At 37.0% G+C, this 20,825-nt stretch overlaps 2 protein-coding genes and 1 long non-coding RNA gene across 6 annotated transcripts in view; 1 reads left to right on the top strand and 2 right to left on the bottom strand.

The window, feature by feature from the left end:
• Positions 1-5,630: 5,630 nt before the first annotated feature.
• On the bottom strand, positions 5,631-7,109 carry LOC134200772 (uncharacterized). The gene is made up of 2 exons (XR_009975823.1): positions 6,720-7,109; positions 5,631-5,836 (listed from the first exon to the last, which is right to left on the bottom strand). It is a non-coding gene; the product is annotated as an uncharacterized LOC134200772 (long non-coding RNA).
• A 377-nt stretch (positions 7,110-7,486) lies between these two features.
• Positions 7,487-15,193, top strand: LOC105841791 (gustatory receptor 62). 2 transcript variants are annotated; one of them, XR_009975813.1, is made up of 4 exons: positions 7,487-8,412; positions 11,006-11,098; positions 11,687-11,877; positions 12,901-13,582. XR_009975813.1 is itself a non-coding variant. In XM_021348712.3 (4 exons), the coding sequence occupies exons 1-4, from the start codon at positions 7,654-7,656 to the stop codon at positions 13,062-13,064; spliced, it is 1,167 nt and encodes a 388-aa protein (XP_021204387.1). In that variant the 5' UTR covers positions 7,487-7,653; the 3' UTR covers positions 13,065-15,193. The 2 variants fall into 2 exon arrangements, 1 of the variants encoding a protein (XP_021204387.1); XM_021348712.3 differs by having other exon boundaries at positions 11,727-11,877; positions 12,901-15,193.
• LOC101738575 (monoacylglycerol/Diacylglycerol O-acyltransferase) overlaps positions 14,925-20,825 on the bottom strand; it is a 53,131-nt gene continuing 47,230 nt past the window's right edge. For all 3 annotated transcript variants that reach the window (XM_038017990.2, XM_012691311.4, XM_012691312.4), the window contains exon 7: positions 14,925-20,297. In XM_038017990.2, coding sequence (XP_037873918.1) covers positions 20,082-20,297 — 216 coding nt within the window. In that variant the 3' untranslated portion in view covers positions 14,925-20,081. The remainder of the gene's footprint in view (positions 20,298-20,825) is intronic.

Here is a 20,825-nt window from a genome sequence, read left to right as displayed (position 1 = left end):
GTACATTGTCTTCTTATTTATAAACTCCTTTTGTGTTTCGACAAATGAGCATCATATTATCATTTTAAAATTAGAAATTTGGTTGCGACTGTGGTAATTCCAGTGTCTATGGTAACCGTTTATGTGTGAATCCGTAAATGTCTAATGACAATATTTAAAAAAATATATAATATTGAGGAGTGAAAGGCTAGGTTTGAGCGACATTTACTGGTGGTAGGACCTCTTGTGAGTCCGCGCGGGTAGGTACCACCACCCTGCCTATTTCTGCCGTGAAGCAGTAATGCGTTTCGGTTTGAAGGGTGGGGCAGCCGTTGTAACTATACTTGAGACCTTAGAACTTATATCTCAAGGTGGGTGGCGCATTTACGTCGTAAATGTCTATGGGCTCCAGCAACCACTTAACACTAGGTGGGCTGTGAGCTCGTCCACACTAGTAATAAATAAATAAAAAATTCGCTTAATACGCTAAATTTATCTTTGTAATTAAAGGTGCGTTTTATTTGGTATTAATTCTCTACAATATTGATAATAAATACAAACAGCGAAAAACCCCATGGGTTTTCCATAAAACGAGATATTTGCCAAAAATATAAATAAAAAATATCTAATTTTTTTTTACTTTTGACCCCTGACTTTAAAACTTGCGACCATCCCATAATTATTTATGTGAATTTTGAAAATAGTTTTAAGATGCCAAAATAACAAGTTTTTGCGTTTTAATATTCTGGATATGTCGATTTTCCGAGGTCAACCCCCTATAATGACTGGACTATACCTCATTCAAATAGCTGAAGAAGGTTTTTGTTTTCATATTATTTTCAAATTTTAAAATTTAAATGGCTCTCCTGTTCAAAAATGTCGCTTAAAACAAATAGCCTTTCACCCCTCGATATGTAAATAAATAATTCTTGGCATATTCGTGCTTTCAAAGTCTGACAAAATCTTTCATGGCAGGTTTTTTTTTTGTTTCTATGGACTGACGGAATCAAGCAATCTGTTGTGGTTAGTGGAGCACATATCCACAACATAAATGCCGCTACCCTCTTTGAGCCATGAGACTATAGTCTCAATTACATAATAATACGGACGACTCCTTGAAACCGAAATGCATTACCGTCGACAGGCAAAATGACTCACGTTGATGAGCTCTTGCACCTAACCTAGTTCCGTAAAATGAACTACAACCGCGGATCATTTCGCTCCCTGAATCGGTTCCAACTGCACGGAGTGAAAACTCTGTAGTGAAAACTTTTTTGTTGAGGGTAGAACGATTTAAAATAAATTAATGGATTCCTTAAATTTAGAATTTTCCTCCATATTTCGTTCTAGCTTAGGAATCGCAATTAGAATTAAAAGTAAAAAAAATATTGAATAAATTATAGGCGCACTTAAAATATATTTAACAACGTATTGAACTACAAACGACTATTTGTATCTAAAAAATTAAAACGATTTACAACTAGTAATCAGATAGACAGCACAGCGAATTAGTAAGCTGAAGTGGCAATGAGCTGATCATATTAGCCGGATAACCGATAACCGTTGGGGTAAACGCGTTCTTGAGTGGAGACCGCGAACTGGAAAACGCAATGCAGGACGCCCTCAGGCTCGGTGGAGTGATGATCTGTGCAGGAGCCGAGGATCGTGCTCAGTGGCGAACAATTGGAGAGGCCTATGTCCAGCAGTGGACTGCTATAGGCTGATTATGATGAATCGGATAGATTCATTGGAAAATGTTTAATTTTAGACCGCTCAGCCTTTGTAATCTTCAATAAACTGTAAATCGAAACTTTGGTAATTATGAATTAACATCTTATATAACTAAACTAGCTGTAAAAAAGTGAATCTGTAAGAGTTTAAAATATTTTCCTGCGTGGAAGCCGGAGCGCCTCCGAAGGAGACCTAACAACTCGAGAGCAGCTGCTTCGCGAATGAATCTACTACAGGATCGGAATCGCGACCCGCTGAGAAGATTCGGCGAGAAATTCAGCGGGCTGATGCATGGGTTAGTTTGCACGTCGACCTCTTTGTCGAATTCGACGAGTACGGTTACCGCGGGGTCCCTAAGCCTGCTCCTAGTGTTAGAGCTGAAGGCGTCTAATGCAAGGGTTATTGGATCTGATGGATCCGTAAGGACGTGAGGTGGGACGGTGGCGCGTACACACGCAGGCGCACAATGCGTCCTACTAAATAGTAATTACGGAAAAATAAAATATACGATACCAGTAAAATTTAACGGTAGGCAGTGGCTTGGCTCTGCCCCTGGCATTGCTGACGTCCATGGGCGACGGTAACCATTCACCATCAGGTGCCGTATGCTCGTCTACCTATACGGCAATAAAAAATAATGAAACTAATTATTCATTGATGTGCCTTTGGAAAACATACAGCATTGTATTATGAAGAAGCAGTGTGTACTTAGCTTAAATTCCTTGTCTATGTCCAACCATAGACAGTCAATTTAGTTCCATCTTTAGCCGCTAGGTGCTGCCAGCAAGTATAAAGGAAGCGCAGCCATCTTTGATCTACATAGCGTTGTGTACTTTCGTACTGTGAAGTCGCAAATCCACAAATATTTCTTCGACTTCTTATTAATTGCAAAAAATATTTATTTTGTGTTTCTATGAGTGTTATTTTGCAATCATTACGAGTATTATTTACCAATCCTATCATCGGACGCCATGAATCACGCGTCATCTGTTGGAGGTGATGTTGAGTCAAGCTCCATAATTTCCGAGAGGGAAGATGTCCAGGCGAGACGCGATGGAGACGCCTCGCGTTCGAACAGCTCGTCAAGCGAAAAAGAACAAAAGGAGTCTCTGCGTAAGAAACGACGGGATTCAAAGGTAACGGTCGATCTTCGAATCGGCTCGTTATCCCACCAGGTCAGTGACGTTGTAAATCTAATAATGCATCAACTGTGTGTAACAATTGAATGTAACGAAAATTGTTGTAAACAAATTGATCTCGTCAATACGGAAATTTTAACAAAAACACAACAGATTTAAACTAATAATCTTTGTAACATAATTACTGAAAACTTTGGCAAATCGTCGTACAAGTTATCCGTAAAAGCGTCTTAAATTGTATGCGGAAAAAAGGGCCGTATGGATAAAAATAAGACGTCAAAGTTTAATTTCCGTGAGCTCTAACAAAGTATCCTGTTGCCAACGCACCACTCATTGAGGAATTTTTGTTTGATAATACTAAATTGAAATCTATTCAGTCCCGCGGAGGGCTACAATCCTATTTGTCACAACCTCGTACAAAAGGCAAGCCAAACATTATAAACAATTATAGTCTGTAACATCTGGCACAATCCAGAGGGGGCAATTGAAGACACCGACGGGAGGCACTGAGTGCCACCAAAATTGTAATAATTTGTAAACCATGTATGATTACCAAATAGCGTAAAACAAAAAAAAAATTGCTTTTTCTGCGGAAGAAAAGCGACGGATCAATGCGTCCAATTTTCGTTTTTTCGAGAGTTGAACAAGGTCGTAAAGATAAAACACCTGTTTTCGGACACCTCGGTACCAAACTTTCTCCACCCAGGGGACTGGATGATAAAATTGAACATTTCTCAGGAATATTTTTCTAGTATCGGTCGCAAAATTTCGTCGATACTTCTTGAGGATCAGTACCAGTACCTTCAGGAAGGAATCGGTACCTTCTTATGAGTTAGTATGAAATGACATGCCTACCCTTCGGTCTGGCTTCAGAGCCACACCTTTTTTGCTTCTATAACATGCGGGTCGCAGAGACTTTGCGTGCAAAGGGAACTCGAGTGCTAGTGTCTACTAGACGACTTCCTTTTGGTCGACCAAGATAAATCCAAGTTGAAACTTCAGGCTGCAGAAGCTGTGAAGCTTTTGGATTAACCTTTTTTGCTTCCATAACATGCTGGGTCGCAGAGACCCTGCGTGCAAAAGGAACTCGAGTGCTAGTCTACCTAGACGACTTCCTTTTGGTCGACCAAGACAAATCCAAGTTGAAACTTCAGGCTGCAGAAGCCGTGAAGATTTTGGATTATCTGGGCTGGCATGTCAATTTCCATTATGTAGGGTGCTCGGTCGCTCGGTCGCGGAGACATTGCGTGCAAAGTAGAGTGCTAGCTTACCTACACGACTTAATCTTGTTTCACCAAGACAAATAAACGTTTTTGTTCCCATAGCATGCTCGGTCGCGGAGACCTTGCGTACATAAGGAAGTCAAATGTTAACGTATCTACGCGACTTTCTCTTGGTCCTTGAAGACAAATACACCTTTTTGCTTCCATAGCATGCTCGGTCGCGGAGACATTGCGTGCAAAGTCGAAGTGCTAGCTTACCGACACGACTTGATCTTGTTTCACCAAGACAAATAAACTTTTTTGCTCCCATAGCATGCTCGGTCGCGAAGACCTTACGTACATAGGGAAGTCAAATGTTAACCTATCTACGCGACTTTCTCTTGGTCCATGAAGACAAATACACCTTTTTTGCTTGCATAGCATGCTCAGTCACGGAAACATTGCGTGCAAAGGGATGTTGAGTGTTATCCCACCTACGCAAGTCCCTCCTGGTCCATCAAAAGAAGTCCAAGTTGAGTCTTCAGGCCACATAAGCTGTGAAGCTCTTTGATTATTTGGGCTGCCAAGTCAACCTTACAAAAAATCAATTAGTACACTGGTTCAAGAGATGACATGGCTAGGGATTCGATGAAAAATTGCGAGAAATAAAGTGGCCACTCAACAACATTCTAGCTCAAACTCTGACGGAATTACATCACTCTATGTTAACTTGCAAATTTTCTTGCGAAGTTTCAAGAAAAAACGCCCCCGTAAAAAACAGGCCATCCTGCATGTGTTAACAATTAAATGCAGTGCTGACGCGGAGCCACATGTCAGACATTGCCGATACACAAAACCAACCATTTTCTGGCAACGGAAGCTTCGGACATGTGTACGGGTTACAAATGCAGTGCTGACGCGGAGCCACATGTCAAACATTGCCGAGACACAAAACCAATCGGATATGGGTAGGGGTTACAATTAGACAAAATATTAACGTCCTGTCTATGGTCAGCTCAACAACTGAAACGGCTCAACCACAAAAGAGCTATTTGCAATGGTAGTGACAATCAAAATGAATCTGAAAGTATTTCACTAGCGGTTGACCTTTCGATTTTTGAACTAAGCGATAAGTTCAAGATAACTGTCAGCTTATAATCTCTCGGGGAGATACAACATCGTAGCCGATAGGCTATCACGAGGACATCAACCTGCGAAATGGCATTTTTTACCACAAGTGACCACAAAAGTTTTTCGAAAGTGGGGTCATCCGGATATAAACCCATTCGCCGACCGAGATTGGATACCTTCAGCAGACCGTAGAGGATGCAACTAGCATGGAGTATTCCTCCTCTCAACCTTTTCCCCAGAGTACTGACTCACTTCAACAGTATCTAGGGAACCTACCTGGTAGTGTTTCCAGACTGAGCGAAAGCATTTGGGTTTCCAAGCCCTCAGATCCCGAACGCTAGATAACTCGCACGAAATCCAAAACCTGCCTCCTCCACAGGATAAACATTAACCCTGAAAGCTTAGAAACGGGGGGGGGGGGGGAGGTTGTACAAATAATAGACTGGTCTACACAGGAGAAGATTTATTGAAAATTAGCTGGTGTCAATCCACTTTGTCAGCATACTTACCAGCAACTAGAAGATGGTGCATATGGTGCTACAGTTTTAAAATTGATCCTAAGTCTGCAGATGTTGCCAAATTCTGTTTTCTTTTCCAAAAATAAAATTTTTCCTGTACAACAATCCTTCTGCATAAAGCAGCGCTGTCGACTTTCTGTGGACAACATACATGTAGGACAGCAAACATTCTCAAGCTCTCTAATAAAAATTGCTATTCTAAAAAAGCCATCGGAATAACTAAACATAACTCAACTATTTATTACAACTTTACTAAGTATAGTCCCATTCACATGAGATCCGAGAATAGTTCTAAATTGGTTTTCTTCAAACCCAACCACCAGATCACGCCTCAAGGTAGCTTGAAGGACACCAACAACCATGTTGCTGGCTACTGGACGCAGAGTTAATAACCTTACTTTGCTCAACATTTCTAAAGACAGTTTCTTTGATAACAGAGAAAAACATCTTTCTGATACCAGTCTTTGGGTCTAAAATTGAAATCCATTTTCGTCAATAATCTGCATAAGTGCTTTCTAAACATGAAACTAAAGACATGCCCAGTAAGATTCGTAAGGACTTTTTTCTAACTATGTGTGTTGTCACAAAAGCAGCATACCGTACTGTAAGTGGAAACTGGTCTTCGTTCAACCTTACGAGGTAGTGGCATCAACCCATCTCTAAGAAGTTGTAGATCAGCAGTAGCCTCTGAGATGGATTGATAATGAACCAATGGACGAAATACTTTCTAGAGGCAATTGCAAATCATCCAAACGTTTACAATAATTATTGCCGAATAATAGAGCTTCCTAAAGATCCTCACGATTCTTTTTTTCAAAACATTTACTCATGTTGTATATACATCATTTATACAATTTATACATTTTCTTGTATGTACAAGATAAAATGTTTATTACAAACTTATAAATATTTTTTAATTATCGAATTAACATGAAAGTTAACAGCTGTGTTTTTTCGATTTAATAATTATATAAATTATGAACATTATCATTGCGCTTCATAATTTTATTATAGCTTACCTATTTCATCATAGCGTTGTGCTTAATAATTTCACCAGCAGATAACAAACACGTCTTCATAATACAATGCTGTATGTTTTCCAAAGGCACATCAATATTACGGTTTTACATAACAATAAAACCGATATTATGTGCCGAGAAGGAAAACATACAGCATTGCAGGAAGGTCTTCCTGGTGAAGACTATGAAGATCAAAGATGGCTGCGCTTCCTTTATACTTGCTGGCAGCACCTAGCGGCTAAAGATGGAACTAAATTGACTGTCTATGGTTGGACATAGACAAGGAATTTAAGCTAAGTACACACTGCTTCTTCATAATACAATGCTGTATGTTTTCCTTCTCGGCACATAATATCGGTTTTATTGTTATGTAAAACCGTAATATTATCATTTAGAGAAATCGTTAACCAAAGAATCGAGATTGTTGAAATCCGCGTATTTTGTAGCCTATATGTTTGAATGTTTCAAATTACAATTTCAATTTGTGGACAATTTAATTATACCTACTTACATTTAAAAGCTACGGAAATCCATTACAGTATTACAGTTACGTACTATGAAAATATCCAAAAGGTATCAAAATAGTGACGTGACCTAAATAAACGTGTGTTTAATGAGATTTGATATGACACTAGAGAGGTTAAATAATATAAACATTATGACTCTTCGTGTAAGTACATTCTTAAATAAATATTTAAGTAGCAATATTTCTAATTACTATTCTATCGAATTATAAATCTAATCGAAGTAATTGATAGAAATACGGAATTGCATGTAGAATGGTTTATCGCATTTACGTTACTTGAAGTGCTTGTAAATAGTCTTCGCTAATAGATTTGCTGTTTTCAAATAATTCACTAAAGAAGCTCTATTTGTTTCATAGTTCCGACTTCACTTTTACATCATATTCATTTACTTTCTTAATTTAATTAATATGAATGATTTATTTTTAAGTAAAATCGTTAAATGGACAAAAACAACGAAATATAAACTAGATGACGATTTTCAATCACTATTCCGTGTTTTCAATATCGCCCAAGCTATGAATTTGTGTCCGAAATTTTTGATTTACGATAAATACATTACAAATAACGCGTGGTTCATTCATATTTTGGCTATAAGCAGTTTCATTGTGTTAGTATGTTTGGATTCATTCTTCGCGAATTTCCGTTTAGTATTATCAGAAGCGATGGGACCACCGTTCTATGGGTTTTCATTTTATTTCATCAGTATTTTATATGAAAATATCGGTGTTATTATACAGATAACAATGAATGGGTATTTAACAAAAAATAATGTTCTCATAATTACGAAACTTCAAGACACTTTCAAAGATTTTCGGACCACAGATTACATTACAAAATCAAACAGATGGACGAATTGGTTCATATTTTTTATTTATATGAATTTCATTGCAAATTATTCTTACTTTAATTTTTACGTTAATACTTTTTCTTTTCACAAATTTTGTTTTGCATTCATTAAAATGTGTTTCGATTTGAATATTGTCTATACTATTTTTATTTTTAAAATGATCGGTGACAGCCTGACTATGTTTAAAGACACAGCCTTCTGTTCAAAAAACATGAAGCTTTACGAAGTATCCAATAGAGTGTACTGGAATAAAATGCTAAGATTATATTCGAATATTCTGGATGTTTTCGAATTGTCCAAGAGGACTCTAAACTTTTTTGTAAGTATAAACATTAAACAAAGTTTTCAGTAGTGACTTGGATTTGTTTTTGAAGAGGCCAATGTCAAGTCCGCTTCGGCTCAGTTTAAGGTGGTTTTCGGGGATAATAGACGTGTATGCCGTTGCCTACCTTAAGTCATGAGATCGAACTTTCAATTGTATAAGATTAAGGCGAATCTTTTTTTTATTTTTATTGCTTAGATGAGTGGACTAGCTCACAGCCCACCTGGTGTTAAGTGGTTACTGAAGCCCATAGACATCTACGACGTAAATGCGCCACCCACCTTGAGATATAAGTTCTAAGGTCTCAAGTAGGTATAGTTACAACGGCTGCCCCACCCTTCAAACCGAAACGCATTACTTTTTTTTTTTATTGCCCTTGTAGGCAGACGAGCATACGGCCCACCTGATGGTGAGTGGTTACCGTCGCCCATGGACTTCAGCAATGCCAGGGGCAGAGCCAAGCCGCTGCCTACCGTTTAATACTCTCCACAAGCCTCGTTTGAAGAAGGACATGTCATAGCGCTCGGGAAACACCGTGGAGGGGAGCTCATTCCATAGCCGGATGGTACGTGGCAAAAAAGACCTCTGGAAACGCACTGTGGATGACCGCAGTGGCTCCAGGTAGTATGGATGAACTCTACTCCGGTGGCGGGCGGTGCGATGGTAAAAACGAGATGAAACTGCTGCGAATTACTGCTTCACGGCCGAAATAGGTTGGGTGGTGGTACCTACCCGTGCGGACTCACAAGAGGTCCTACCACTAGTACAAGAGGTCCAAACACCAGTGCAAGAGGCCCTACCACCAGTGTAGGAATCAAATTTATTAGAAATTTTCTTAGACCATAAAAACTGTAAAGTATTTGATACGCGAGATTAAAACTTAAAACCGGTTTTGATCACGTTTTCTGAGTCGCGAAAATGCCAAAAACCGAAGAAAATACTAAATAATCTCAAAATTGAATTTTCATTTTTGCAAGACAGTTCGCATATTTTTATAAATATTTCAAGCAGTGAATTAATTTATTTATTATTAAAAAAAAAGAACACAATATTCCTAACCTAAAAGTACATGTTATTATCCGCAACATGCTTCGTCAGATTACAGAAATAAAGTTATCAGCAACATGCTTCGTCAAAATATAAAATGTTTATAAATAAAATGTTAAAATGTTTATAAATTGCGTACGCGAAAGAGGAGTCTTTAAAGCATGGTGACTTTTTGAATATCGGATTTGTTTTAATTATTAATACTCAGGGGTCATTTATTTATTTATTTATTTATTTGGGAAACAAACAGTACAATACAAACAAATAATATTTAAAAAAATATAGCTAAAACAATAACCAAAAATGTTTCCACAATCAAAATCACATATAAGTAGACAGTGAACAAGAAGAGAAATTTAGAAATTTAAATTACAAAAAAAACAAAAGCAACACAATACGCACATATTATTTTATACATCAACTATACTACTTATCGGGCTAAATCACCTTATAAAAGTTTTAAAATAGCTTTTCTATATGCTACAAGTGACAAGCAAAAGTTCCCCTACAAGATCTACGGACAAAAGAGTTAGAAGCATATTTCGTTCGAGCCGTGGACATGTGGAAAGTCTGTTTAGAACGCGCGGAAATGCGACTACATTTAAATTTAATTTTGGAAAGAAGATAGCTTGAATCAATCTCGTTATTTATTATTTTATATAAAAACATTTGATCCCTCAGTAGCCTACGATCGACTAGAGAGACAAATTCTTTCGGTTCTGGAGAATTAAAGCGACGACACTGGTATAAAAGATGCTTAAAAAACTTTTTTTGGATTCTTTCTAGTCGCTGAATATAAATATTATATTGGGGATTTCATGTGACGGAGCCATATTCCAATATAGACCGTACATCTATATATCGTCATCTATAATTTATACCACACGTTAATATTTAAAACCCTAAAACGCGAAATTTATATGTGAATTAAAACTTTAATACTTTAACAACGCTTAAATTCAAGAGTTTTGCATTGTAATGCAAGTGAGATATTAAAATTCACGAGAACTCTGGATAGTATGGGTTTAAGTACTTTTATGTCGTCGGCGAGTGCTCTTAGAGAATGATTTAATTAAGGATTATTCAATAAAAGTCAGAAAAAATGAAAATAACTGTTCTTTTGAATTATTTTTAAATACATTCATAAAGTTGAAAAATGTATGATGTCACCTCAAGGAGAGAGGTTTCTAAAAATTTTAAAACCTGTGACAAGGAAGGGGGGAGTGGTTAAAAATCCTAAAGTTCATGTGACAGCATTGGTAGGCAACGGCTTGGCTCTGCCCCTGGCATTGCTGAAGTCCATGGGCGACGATAACCACTCCCCATCAAGTGGGCCGTATGCTCGTCTGCCTAAAGGGCAATAAAAAAATACGTAATTTATAAAGGCCCGTTATTAGAACGTGTATTGACATTTCGTACGTTGACAGAATTGATATAATTTTAAATATGACAGTCTTATTCTGCTGACATAGATTAAAAATAATTTTTCATAAAAAAATGAAATTTGTAATAAATTGTTATGTACCTAATTTACATTTTTCAGATATTTTATTTCGTTTCAAATATACTTCTTCGTATCTTAAGCCACGTTCAGTTGGCAATCTTGATGAACTCGATTAACTGGTTACAACACGTTGTAAGTATGCCTTATGTAATTTATTATTATTATTTTTTTATTGCTTAGTTGGTTGGACGAGCTCACAGCCCACCTGGTGTTAAGTGGTTACTGGAGCCCATAGATATCTGCAACGTAAATGCGCCACCCGCCTTGAGATATAAGTTCTAAGGTCTCAGTATAGTTGCAACGGTTGCCCCATCCTTCAAACTGAACGCATTACTGCTTCACGGCAGAAATAGGCGGGGTGGTGGTACCTACCTGTGCGTACTCACCAGAGGTCCTACCATCAGGTTGTAGAATGCGTTCGATTGCCACATACCCACCACGCAGCCCCAACAAGTGTGATGATAGTCGAGGGTGAAAGATATTATTATTTTTTTAAGTGCTTCATTAAAATATTGGACGCTACTCGTTGCTAACGCTCGCGCTGGCCTGTAACAGGTATACTACGCGCATGCGTTCGAGTGCCACGCATTCACTCTCGCTCTGTCTCTTTCTAGTATGGTAGCATTAAACGTTGCGGAACCTTGTTGGAAGTCGCATTAGAAGTTTCACTTCAATAGCGTGTTCCCGGACCTAATTTGACAGCTGTCTCCAATTTGACAGCTGACACGTTTGACGGACCAAACAAATCCTGCTGTTGCAGGCGTACTCCAATATCGTAATGGTGCTCCTGACATTGGCGAAGGAAGGAATCATTTTAATAGTCTTGATAGCTAAATGTGAAAAAATATATTGCGTCATCGGTGACGTACAGACAGCTTGTCAATTGGCTCTGGGCAATGCCGCGTGTCCTGGTAAGTCGAATTGCTTTTATCGGATCCAACAAGTGACTGGCATTAGTTATGGATATCACAATTTTTTTTTATTGCTTAGATGGGTGTACGAGCCCACCTAGTGTTGAGTGGTTACTGGAGCCCATAGACATCTACAACATAAATGCGCCACCCATCTTGAGATATAAGTTCTAAGGTCTCAGGTATAGTTACAATGGCCGCCCCACCCTTCGAACCCAAACGAATTACTGCTTCACGGCCGAAATAGGCAGGGTGGTGGTACCTACCCGCGCGGACTCTCAAGAGTCCTACAATCAGTAAAACATTTAACTGACTCGGTGGAGCAGTAATGGGGGCCCCTAACCGTCGTTTTAAAGATCGTGGGTTCGATTCCCACATCAGGAAAACGTTCGTGTGATAAATGGGTTAAGCTTCTTCTCGACATATTTATTATCTATATATGCATATCTATAAATGTATATAGGTAAGTATATCACATCAGGTCATATATGGTTCCAATAACACAAGATGCTCCTAATTCGGTGCCGGGTGACAGTGTGTAACTAAAAACCTGGAGCCACTGCGGTCATCCACAGAGGTCTTTTTTGCCACGGACCATCCGGTTAATGAAGGAATGAGTTCCCCTCCACGGTGTTTCCCGAGCGCTATGACAAGTCCTTCTTCAAACGGGGCTTCTGGAGAGTATTAAGCGGTAGGCAGCGACTTGGTTCTGTCCCTGGCATTGCTGAAGTCCATGGGCGACGGTAACCACTCACCAATAGGTGGGCCGTGTGCTCGTCTGCCTATAAGGGCAATAAATAATAATAATAATGTCTCAACAAAAAGTCGGTGGTGGCCCGCAAGCAAAATGTAGTCTTGCTCGACAATGCCCGTATAGTTCGCCGGTTTCTCTTCCAATAGTCCCTAACGCTCCTGCCGATTGTTGCCCACCTCGCCGGAGTGTGTCCTGCGGTCTTCCCAGGCGAGGCAGTGTTTAATACACATAATGATGAAGTATTACATAAATGCACTATGATTTTTCAGAGAAAAGAAGGTTCTGTAAGAATGTCCGTCGTTCGAGCTCCGCCGCATTCAGTAAGATATACATATGTAACATACTAGCCGTTGACGCGAAACTGGCTGTATCCCTGATGTCTGTGACCACTACTTACACAATAGTGATGCTACAGGCGATTCTGATAAAATAGGCTAAAACGAGAACTGGTGGTAGGACCTCTTGTGAGTCCGCGCGGGTAGGTACCACCACCCTACCTATTTCTGCCGGGGAAGCAGTAATGCGTTTCGGTTTGAAGGGTGGAGCAGCCGTTATAACTATACTTGAGACCTTAGAACTTATATCTCAAGGTGGGTGGCGCATTTACGTCGTAGATGTCTATGGGCTCCAGTGACCACTTAACACCAGGTGGGCCGTGAGCTCGTCCACCCATCTAAGCAATAAAAGCAGGCAATGCGCAGTATGAGTACGCATTTAAAATATAGCGGGTAGCCATCACAGAACACAAGATATTTGACAGATGCCTGAATGCTCGCCAACGACATTTTCAAGATAAGCTTGCATATATGAGTCGTCTATTATGAAAGGTGGCAATCTGTGCATTTGGACAAAAAAATGTTATTGATATGTCAATACAGATTGATTTGAATATAATCGTCTCCTTCAAAGAATACGGTTCAAAACCTGCATTAAATAAAGGTTAATACTTAACCAACCTGTTATTTATCTAAGATGTCGTTCAGAAGAGTTTTGTGACTGCCAATGGAATAATAAAGTCAATAATTCGTTTTTCTGATTTACCAATAATTGTCCAAAAGTCACATTGCCGGCTTTGATAATAGTCGACTCGTATACAAGTATTCGAAAAGTCGTAAATACGAAAATAATCAGCGCTTGTTCGAACAGCAAAATCAGTTTCATTAGCAACTGTCGAAATTACGACATAACCAAAATATTTCTATTAGTATTACTATTACCTATAGTAGAATTATTTTGTCCGTGCAGTTTGGGTCATAAAACATAGCCCAGCTAGGGTGGTGAGCATGTTGCGTGGGCGTAACGCCATTATCGATAAATACAAATAAGTCATCGAAGGCAGGTACACGGCGGCGGGATGGTATACGAAGGGTGGTGAGGCATTGTTACGAGTCATTTGTTGTACCTACCTGCAAATTATGTACATACTAGCGACCCGCCCTCGCTTCGCTTCGGAAACATTAAAACATACATGAAACCAAAAAAATAAAATAAAAAAAATAAAAAAAAAGTAGCCTATGTTCATCAGGGACAATGTCGGCTTCTAATGGAAAAAGAATTTTTCAAATCGGTCCAGTAGTTTCGGAGCCTATTCGAAACAAACAAACAAACAAATATTTCCTCTTTATAATATTAGTATAGATGTCGAAGAGAAATGTGATTTTATGCATTCGCTCTCTGAATTTCTTTAGTGACACAATGGCTACTTCTTTGTTTTGTACCAAAACGGCAGAATTTATCCAAATATTTTGCTCGTTGGCAAAAATATACCAGCACAAGCACGTGTTATTGTCAACAATGTGTTAAAAATTTTCAATGAAATGAGAATAGATCCCGGAAAGTTACAATATGTTAATTTCTGCTGTTCTCGTTAACTTGATGCAGCGATATGTGGTGTAAGTGTTCGATTAGTGATTTTTTCTTTCATTTTTATCACTAACCCACAAAATGTCAAAACTAAATACACTATCGATAACGCTTATCGACAACAATAATGCGCATCACTATGCCCGTCCATAAGGCTCGTGAGTGGAAGAGAGAGCGAAATACTCGCTTCACCGCTCCGATTTTTTATGAACCAAACTGCACGAACAAAATAATTCTACTATAAATACAAACATGAAGGCATTAAATAAAGTAAGTAATTTGTAATTAAAGTCATAGTAAAAAATTCACACGTCTCCCTAGTAATAGGGAGATTTTTTTTTATCTCATGGAAAGTGTAGGCTAATTATGACAATAATGTCTGTCAAGTCATCAAACCTGCTCTTAAAATATTTTAAATAAAACAACAACAAAAAAATATAGTTAATTTATTTAAGTAGGCGTATATACTATATACGATAATCATTGCTTACAATTTACTATTTAAGTAATTATACAAATGTTTGGAACATTTCTAGAAAACTACACATTAATAGTTACATATTATTTAAATATTAAACACATTGGTTTTGGTATAAAAATTCTGGCACAATTATACATTTTTGTAAATAAATAATTAAATTTTGTCCTTAATTTTAGGTTTTCTATATCAATAAATAAATATGAACTGCTAATTTAGAATGGTATTTTAATTATAACGATTACAAAAAGAAAAATATTTTTTAAATGATAAGCGTTTTTCCAACTGCCCTTTCAACATTTTTTTAATAATATTATCTGTGCTCATGTCAGTTCTATTTGAGTGAACACTCTGTGCATGAAAAGTGTCGGTCGAAAAGCGACCAATTAAGATGGCGCCACCGCAGCAAGTGGTGTAATTTCAAAGATAGCACAAAAAGTTATTAAATCAAACTTATTATCTAGGCACAATTCACATCGTTTACAACAGCTACATTTTATGCACAAGGCCCGCCTGGTGTTGCATTGTTGCCGGAGCCAATAGGCATCAACAATCTGAATGCCGCCGCCCACATCCAGAGATGAGACATGTCTCAAATTATATCATACCGTTTGCTACGCTGGCATTAAATTGGTGGGTTGCGATTTGTAATCTGCTGCTTATAGCTGAACATATTTTGTCTTGTTTCATATATAAGAGAGTTTTTCTTACATCTACCCTCCGAATGTAAGACTAATCTTTTTTTCTCTCAAGCAAAGTCAGTATTCTCTCTTGAGTAGTGACGATTATTTTCATACCAAGTTCATATTGATTGAACAAAGTCCTTGATATTTCTACTAACTTAAAGAAAAAACTACGATAATTCGAAGTCAACAGTTCGTAGTAACGCGGCTTTAATCGATACATGACAAAAATAAAAACAAATTTATAAGCTATTTTGAGCTGCTTCTCTTGGATCGCTGCTCAGTCGGCTCATCTACCAATGACGCTTATTAAAGGACACAAAAAAACAAACATTCATTGAATCTAACAGTCATAAACAACATTGTTTAATTGGTTTGTTTGTTACAATACAACTTCTTATAAGCCGCGCCAATAAAGAAACGAATCTAAAATGGCGTCGGCGATCATGCGCTCTCACTCTAAACTATTGCTGTCTTTAGTCGCACACGGCGCGTACTGCATGCAAAAAAAATATCAGTTCAAATATATTAAGTGTATAATCTATGGTTCTGACTTTGTCGCGCACACTGTCTCGACGCGCTATGTTTTCTCTCCAATTCTGTTGTTATTTTTTATTATTATTGTTTTTATTATTGGGGCACCAAAATAATTTCAAGTAGATTCTCATTTGTTTTTTTTTATATTTTCTAACAATAAACAACTTTTTATTTCTATCTATCTTTTTATTTGTTGACCCTACCATGTCAGTGCAGGTAGATAGACGCCATTTTCGCTTCGTTTGTTTATTGGCGCGGCTTATACTAACACACGCGCCACTCAGATGACGGTTAACTTTCCGACAGATCGAGATATTTCTCTACTTAATGGCTTACTAGCCTATGTTCCGGAAACGGATATATTCCATGATAGTTTTGAGCAATTTTTAGCTGTTCCAACAAGCTATTTAAGCTACCATTAAAACCTTACAAACGTTTTGATTCAGCTGTTAGTTTGTAACTGAAATAAATACAAAAATTTTCAAAATCTTTACCTCACTAATCCAAGGGAATGTATCTAAAATCAGTCATTAAATTTCATACAAATCCGTGGTATATTTATTTAAACATATATAATATTAATAATTTAAGCATTTGAATACAAAAGTGTTCATCAGATGTATTTACAGATGAAGCATACATGACGTCGTCAGCGCAAAAGTCGCCTAAGCTTACCATAGTTGGTATGGACATAATTAGATTTGAATTTACTTTTACACAGCTTTGTATGCAAAAACAGTTATTACAAAGCCGTCTGTTACCTATGGCTGTAACAGCTTACCATAGTTGGTATGGACATAATTAAGTTTCAATTTACTTTTACACAGTTTTGTATGCAAAAACAGTTATTACAAAGTCATCTGTTACCTATGGCTGTAACAACTTACCATAGTCGGTATGGACTTAATTAAGTTTCAATTTACTTTTACACAGCTTTTTATGCAAAAACAGTTATTACAAAGCCATCTGTTACCTATGGCTGTAACAGCTTACCATAGTTGGTATGGACATAATTAAGTTTCAATTTACTTTTACACAGTTTTGTATGCAAAAACAGTTATTACAAAGTCATCTGTTACCTATGGCTGTAACAACTTACCATAGTCGGTATGGACTTAATTAAGTTTCAATTTACTTTTACACAGCTTTTTATGCAAAAAGCCATCTGTTACCTATGGCTGTAACAGCTTACCATAGTTGGTATGGACATAATTAAGTTTCAATTCACTTTTACACAGTTTTGTATGCAAAAACAGTTATTACAAAGCCGTCTGTTGCTTATGGATGTAACTAGGGATCGGTTTTGCGTAAAAAATTCTTAAATAAATTGCAATATACAATAAGCAAAGAAAAGTTGTTGGTTTAGGCCACTTTATAGAAGCCAAGTTACAGTTTGATTCAGATTCCTTATCCTTATCTCTCTGAGGTCTACCTTCTTGGGTAGGTCTGAAATTGGCACATGGAAGACCGGAATGAACGGAAGGGTTCGGATAGAATATACCGGTAAATTGCCACTAAGGGTGGATACATATATGAAACTATTGTGTGAGAATTAAAAAATTATTCACTAATGAACTTATGTAACGTATAAAGAAAGTGAATTCAATAATTCAAATTTTCAAATCAAATAAATAATTATTATAATATAATATATGAATAAATAATTAAATAATAATCAGTTCTCGTTTTGTACTCAGGCACGCGATTTATATATTTATTTATAAATATTTAAATAAAAATAATATTAAGAAGAGAAAGAATAATTATGCGAGTATTAGAAATATTTTAAATTTAAAAACCCTATATATAATTACTTCTAATCACTATATTATTGCTTTATTGATCGCCAAGCAATATAAATAACCTACTGCAAGAGTTAAGATTTTAATAATATATAGCATTACACGAAATCTGACTTCATTTCAAATCTTAACGGCCGTCTGGTGTAGTGGTAAGGGACATGGTCACTACACAAGGGGGTCGCGGGTTCGAATCCCGCCAAATGAGGATATTTGTATGATAAATATAAAATGTATTTTCCAGGGTTATGGATGTATACTAAATATGTATATGTGAGTCGACTATTATCAAACCGGCAATCTGACTTTTGGACAATGATTGGTAAATCAGAAAAACAAATTATTGACTTTGTATTCCATTGGCAGTCACAAAACTCTTCGGAACGACATCTTAGATGAATAACAGGTTAACTATTAACCTTTATTTAATGCAGGTTTTGAACCGTATTCTTTGAAGGAGACGATTATATTCAAATCAATCTGTATTGACATATCAATAACATTTTTTTGTCCAAATGCACAGATTGCCACCTTTGATAATAGACGACTCATATAGCATTACACGAAATCTGACTTCATTTCAAATCTTAACGGCCGTCTGGTGTAGTGGTAAGGGACATGGTCACTACCCAAGGGGGTCGCGGGTTCGAATCCGACAAGGGAGGATATTTGTATGACAAATATAAAATGTCTTTTCCAGGGTTATGGATGTATACTAAATATGTGTATTTGTATAATAAAAATCTTACATTTATTTCCGTTACCTGGTACCTGTAACACAAGTTCTTTATGAACTTAGCACGGGACCAGTTAACGTGGCGTGTTCGTTAGTAAATATTTATTATTTTATTTATACTCGTGTACGAGAATTAGACACGTAGTAAAATCGTAGAATTTGAAATAGAATTGTAGACTTTAACGTGTAACACTTAAGCATCAAAGTATATGACGACCCTTCAGTGTGTGCTTAGTGCGAGTTTTTTAACGTTCTCGATAGCGTAAAAGTTAACTCATATTTGTATGGAATGGGATCGTTTGCCTACGTTTGCCGCTAGGGGCGCTGTTCCAACTGCACACAAAATTGGGTTAACTTTTACGCTATCGAGGACGTTAAAAAACTCGCACTAAGCACACTGATGTACATACGCATGAACAATATTTTGAAGCGAGAATATTGTTTTCGATTTAAAATCAAATTAGAGATTAATACACATAATATTCAAGAAATCCAATGACAAATGGCAGATTTTGACAATACGTTATTGTTTTTTTTTTTTTTATATATATAACACAGGGATACACGTTTTTAGGTCTAATTCTTGTCTGTTTTGTTCCTTTTTAAACAGAAATGTTAATATTAGTAAGGTACGTCTATCCTATATAGTTCTCACTATATAAACGTAAGTAAGTTCCTGTATTTCAATAAACTACATGTCGGCGTGCCGTGCGCGAGGGCGTATCGTGTAAAAAGAAAAAAAATACGACAAGCATTTAGTTTAATGCTTAGCCAACATATTTAGTAATCACTCCGCTTATTAGCTTCGTAGGAAGTTTACCTAAAGTAATGTAAAAGATAATTTTATTTTTATTTCGTAGGACTTGTTTTTTCTGCCTACTTAAGAAGATAATGAATGCAATTGCACAAACCTTTTAATGTCTGAATTTGTTTTGACACTATATGCTTTTGTTTTGAATTCGACCGTTTTTTTGTTGTTGTTGTATTAGATTAATGATAAAATGACAATTGAAGAGTTTATTAAGTAGGTTTTAATAAATTGGTATTTATATAAATGACATCCGAATTGAAACAAATCAATTACGAATTTTTACACTAACAGAATTTTAAAACAAGTCTAATTTTGATTCGCTCTGATATTCATTATCAGTTTTCCGTCACGCTTCTCCCAATTATAAACAATACAATACAAACAAAATATACAAAAATTTAGTCATTTACAGTTTTACTTTAATAAAATAAAATAACTCAGTTTTTTTTTCTTGTCAACCAAAAAATCTGAAGTAACATTCAAACTTGCTTCTTCTTCTAACTACAAGCTTAATATAGCACACAAACATACCGGGCTGTCAGTTTACGACACCTTTGCTTTGTCACTTTGACTGCTGTCAGTGACGCCATTTTGTTTCGTTCTGACGTCCCCGTTTTGACATTTCCCGTTTGACAGTTGCTTGGTGTTGCTCGATTTCTTCTGTTTCGGCCGCTCTTGAATTCGTTCAGCCAACGCTAAAAATATACTGCCTGGAATCCTTTGATGTTCCTCTATTAAATCTTCTATTGCTTGGGCGACCTGGGAAACGAATAATAAAAATTATATTGAATTAGTTTCGCAATATTTTACATAAACCATACTTAGTCCTTAAACTTATTAATGCTTATTTAAATTATGTTAACACATTCTACCTGTGGTTAAATGGAACCCATAGATATCACAATGTGAATGCTGTTTTCTTTAATGTCAGGGGACAGCCTAAGTCCCAAACCTTGTTCAAAGAAAGACATGTACTTACTACCTAAACTTACCTACCACTTACCTACCTACCACTTAAAAGTCGTTGTGGCCTAACGGATAAGACGTCCGGTACATTCGTGTTGAAGCGATGCACCGGTGTTCGAATCCCGCAGGCGGGTACCAATTTTTCTAATGAAATACGTACTCAACAAATGTTCACGATTGACTTCCACGGTGAAGGAATAACATCGTGTAATAAAAATGAAACCCGCAAAATTATAATTTGCGTAATTACTGGTGGTAGGACTTCTTGTGAGTCCGCACGGATAGGTACCACCGCCCCGCCTATTTCTGCCGTGAAGCAGT

The sequence above is a fragment of the Bombyx mori genome, chromosome 20, assembly GCF_030269925.1.
Source record: "Bombyx mori chromosome 20, ASM3026992v2".
Lineage (NCBI taxonomy): Eukaryota > Metazoa > Arthropoda > Insecta > Lepidoptera > Bombycidae > Bombyx > Bombyx mori.
Note: the sequence above shows the minus strand (reverse complement) of the source record. Positions and strands in the feature narration are given on the sequence as shown.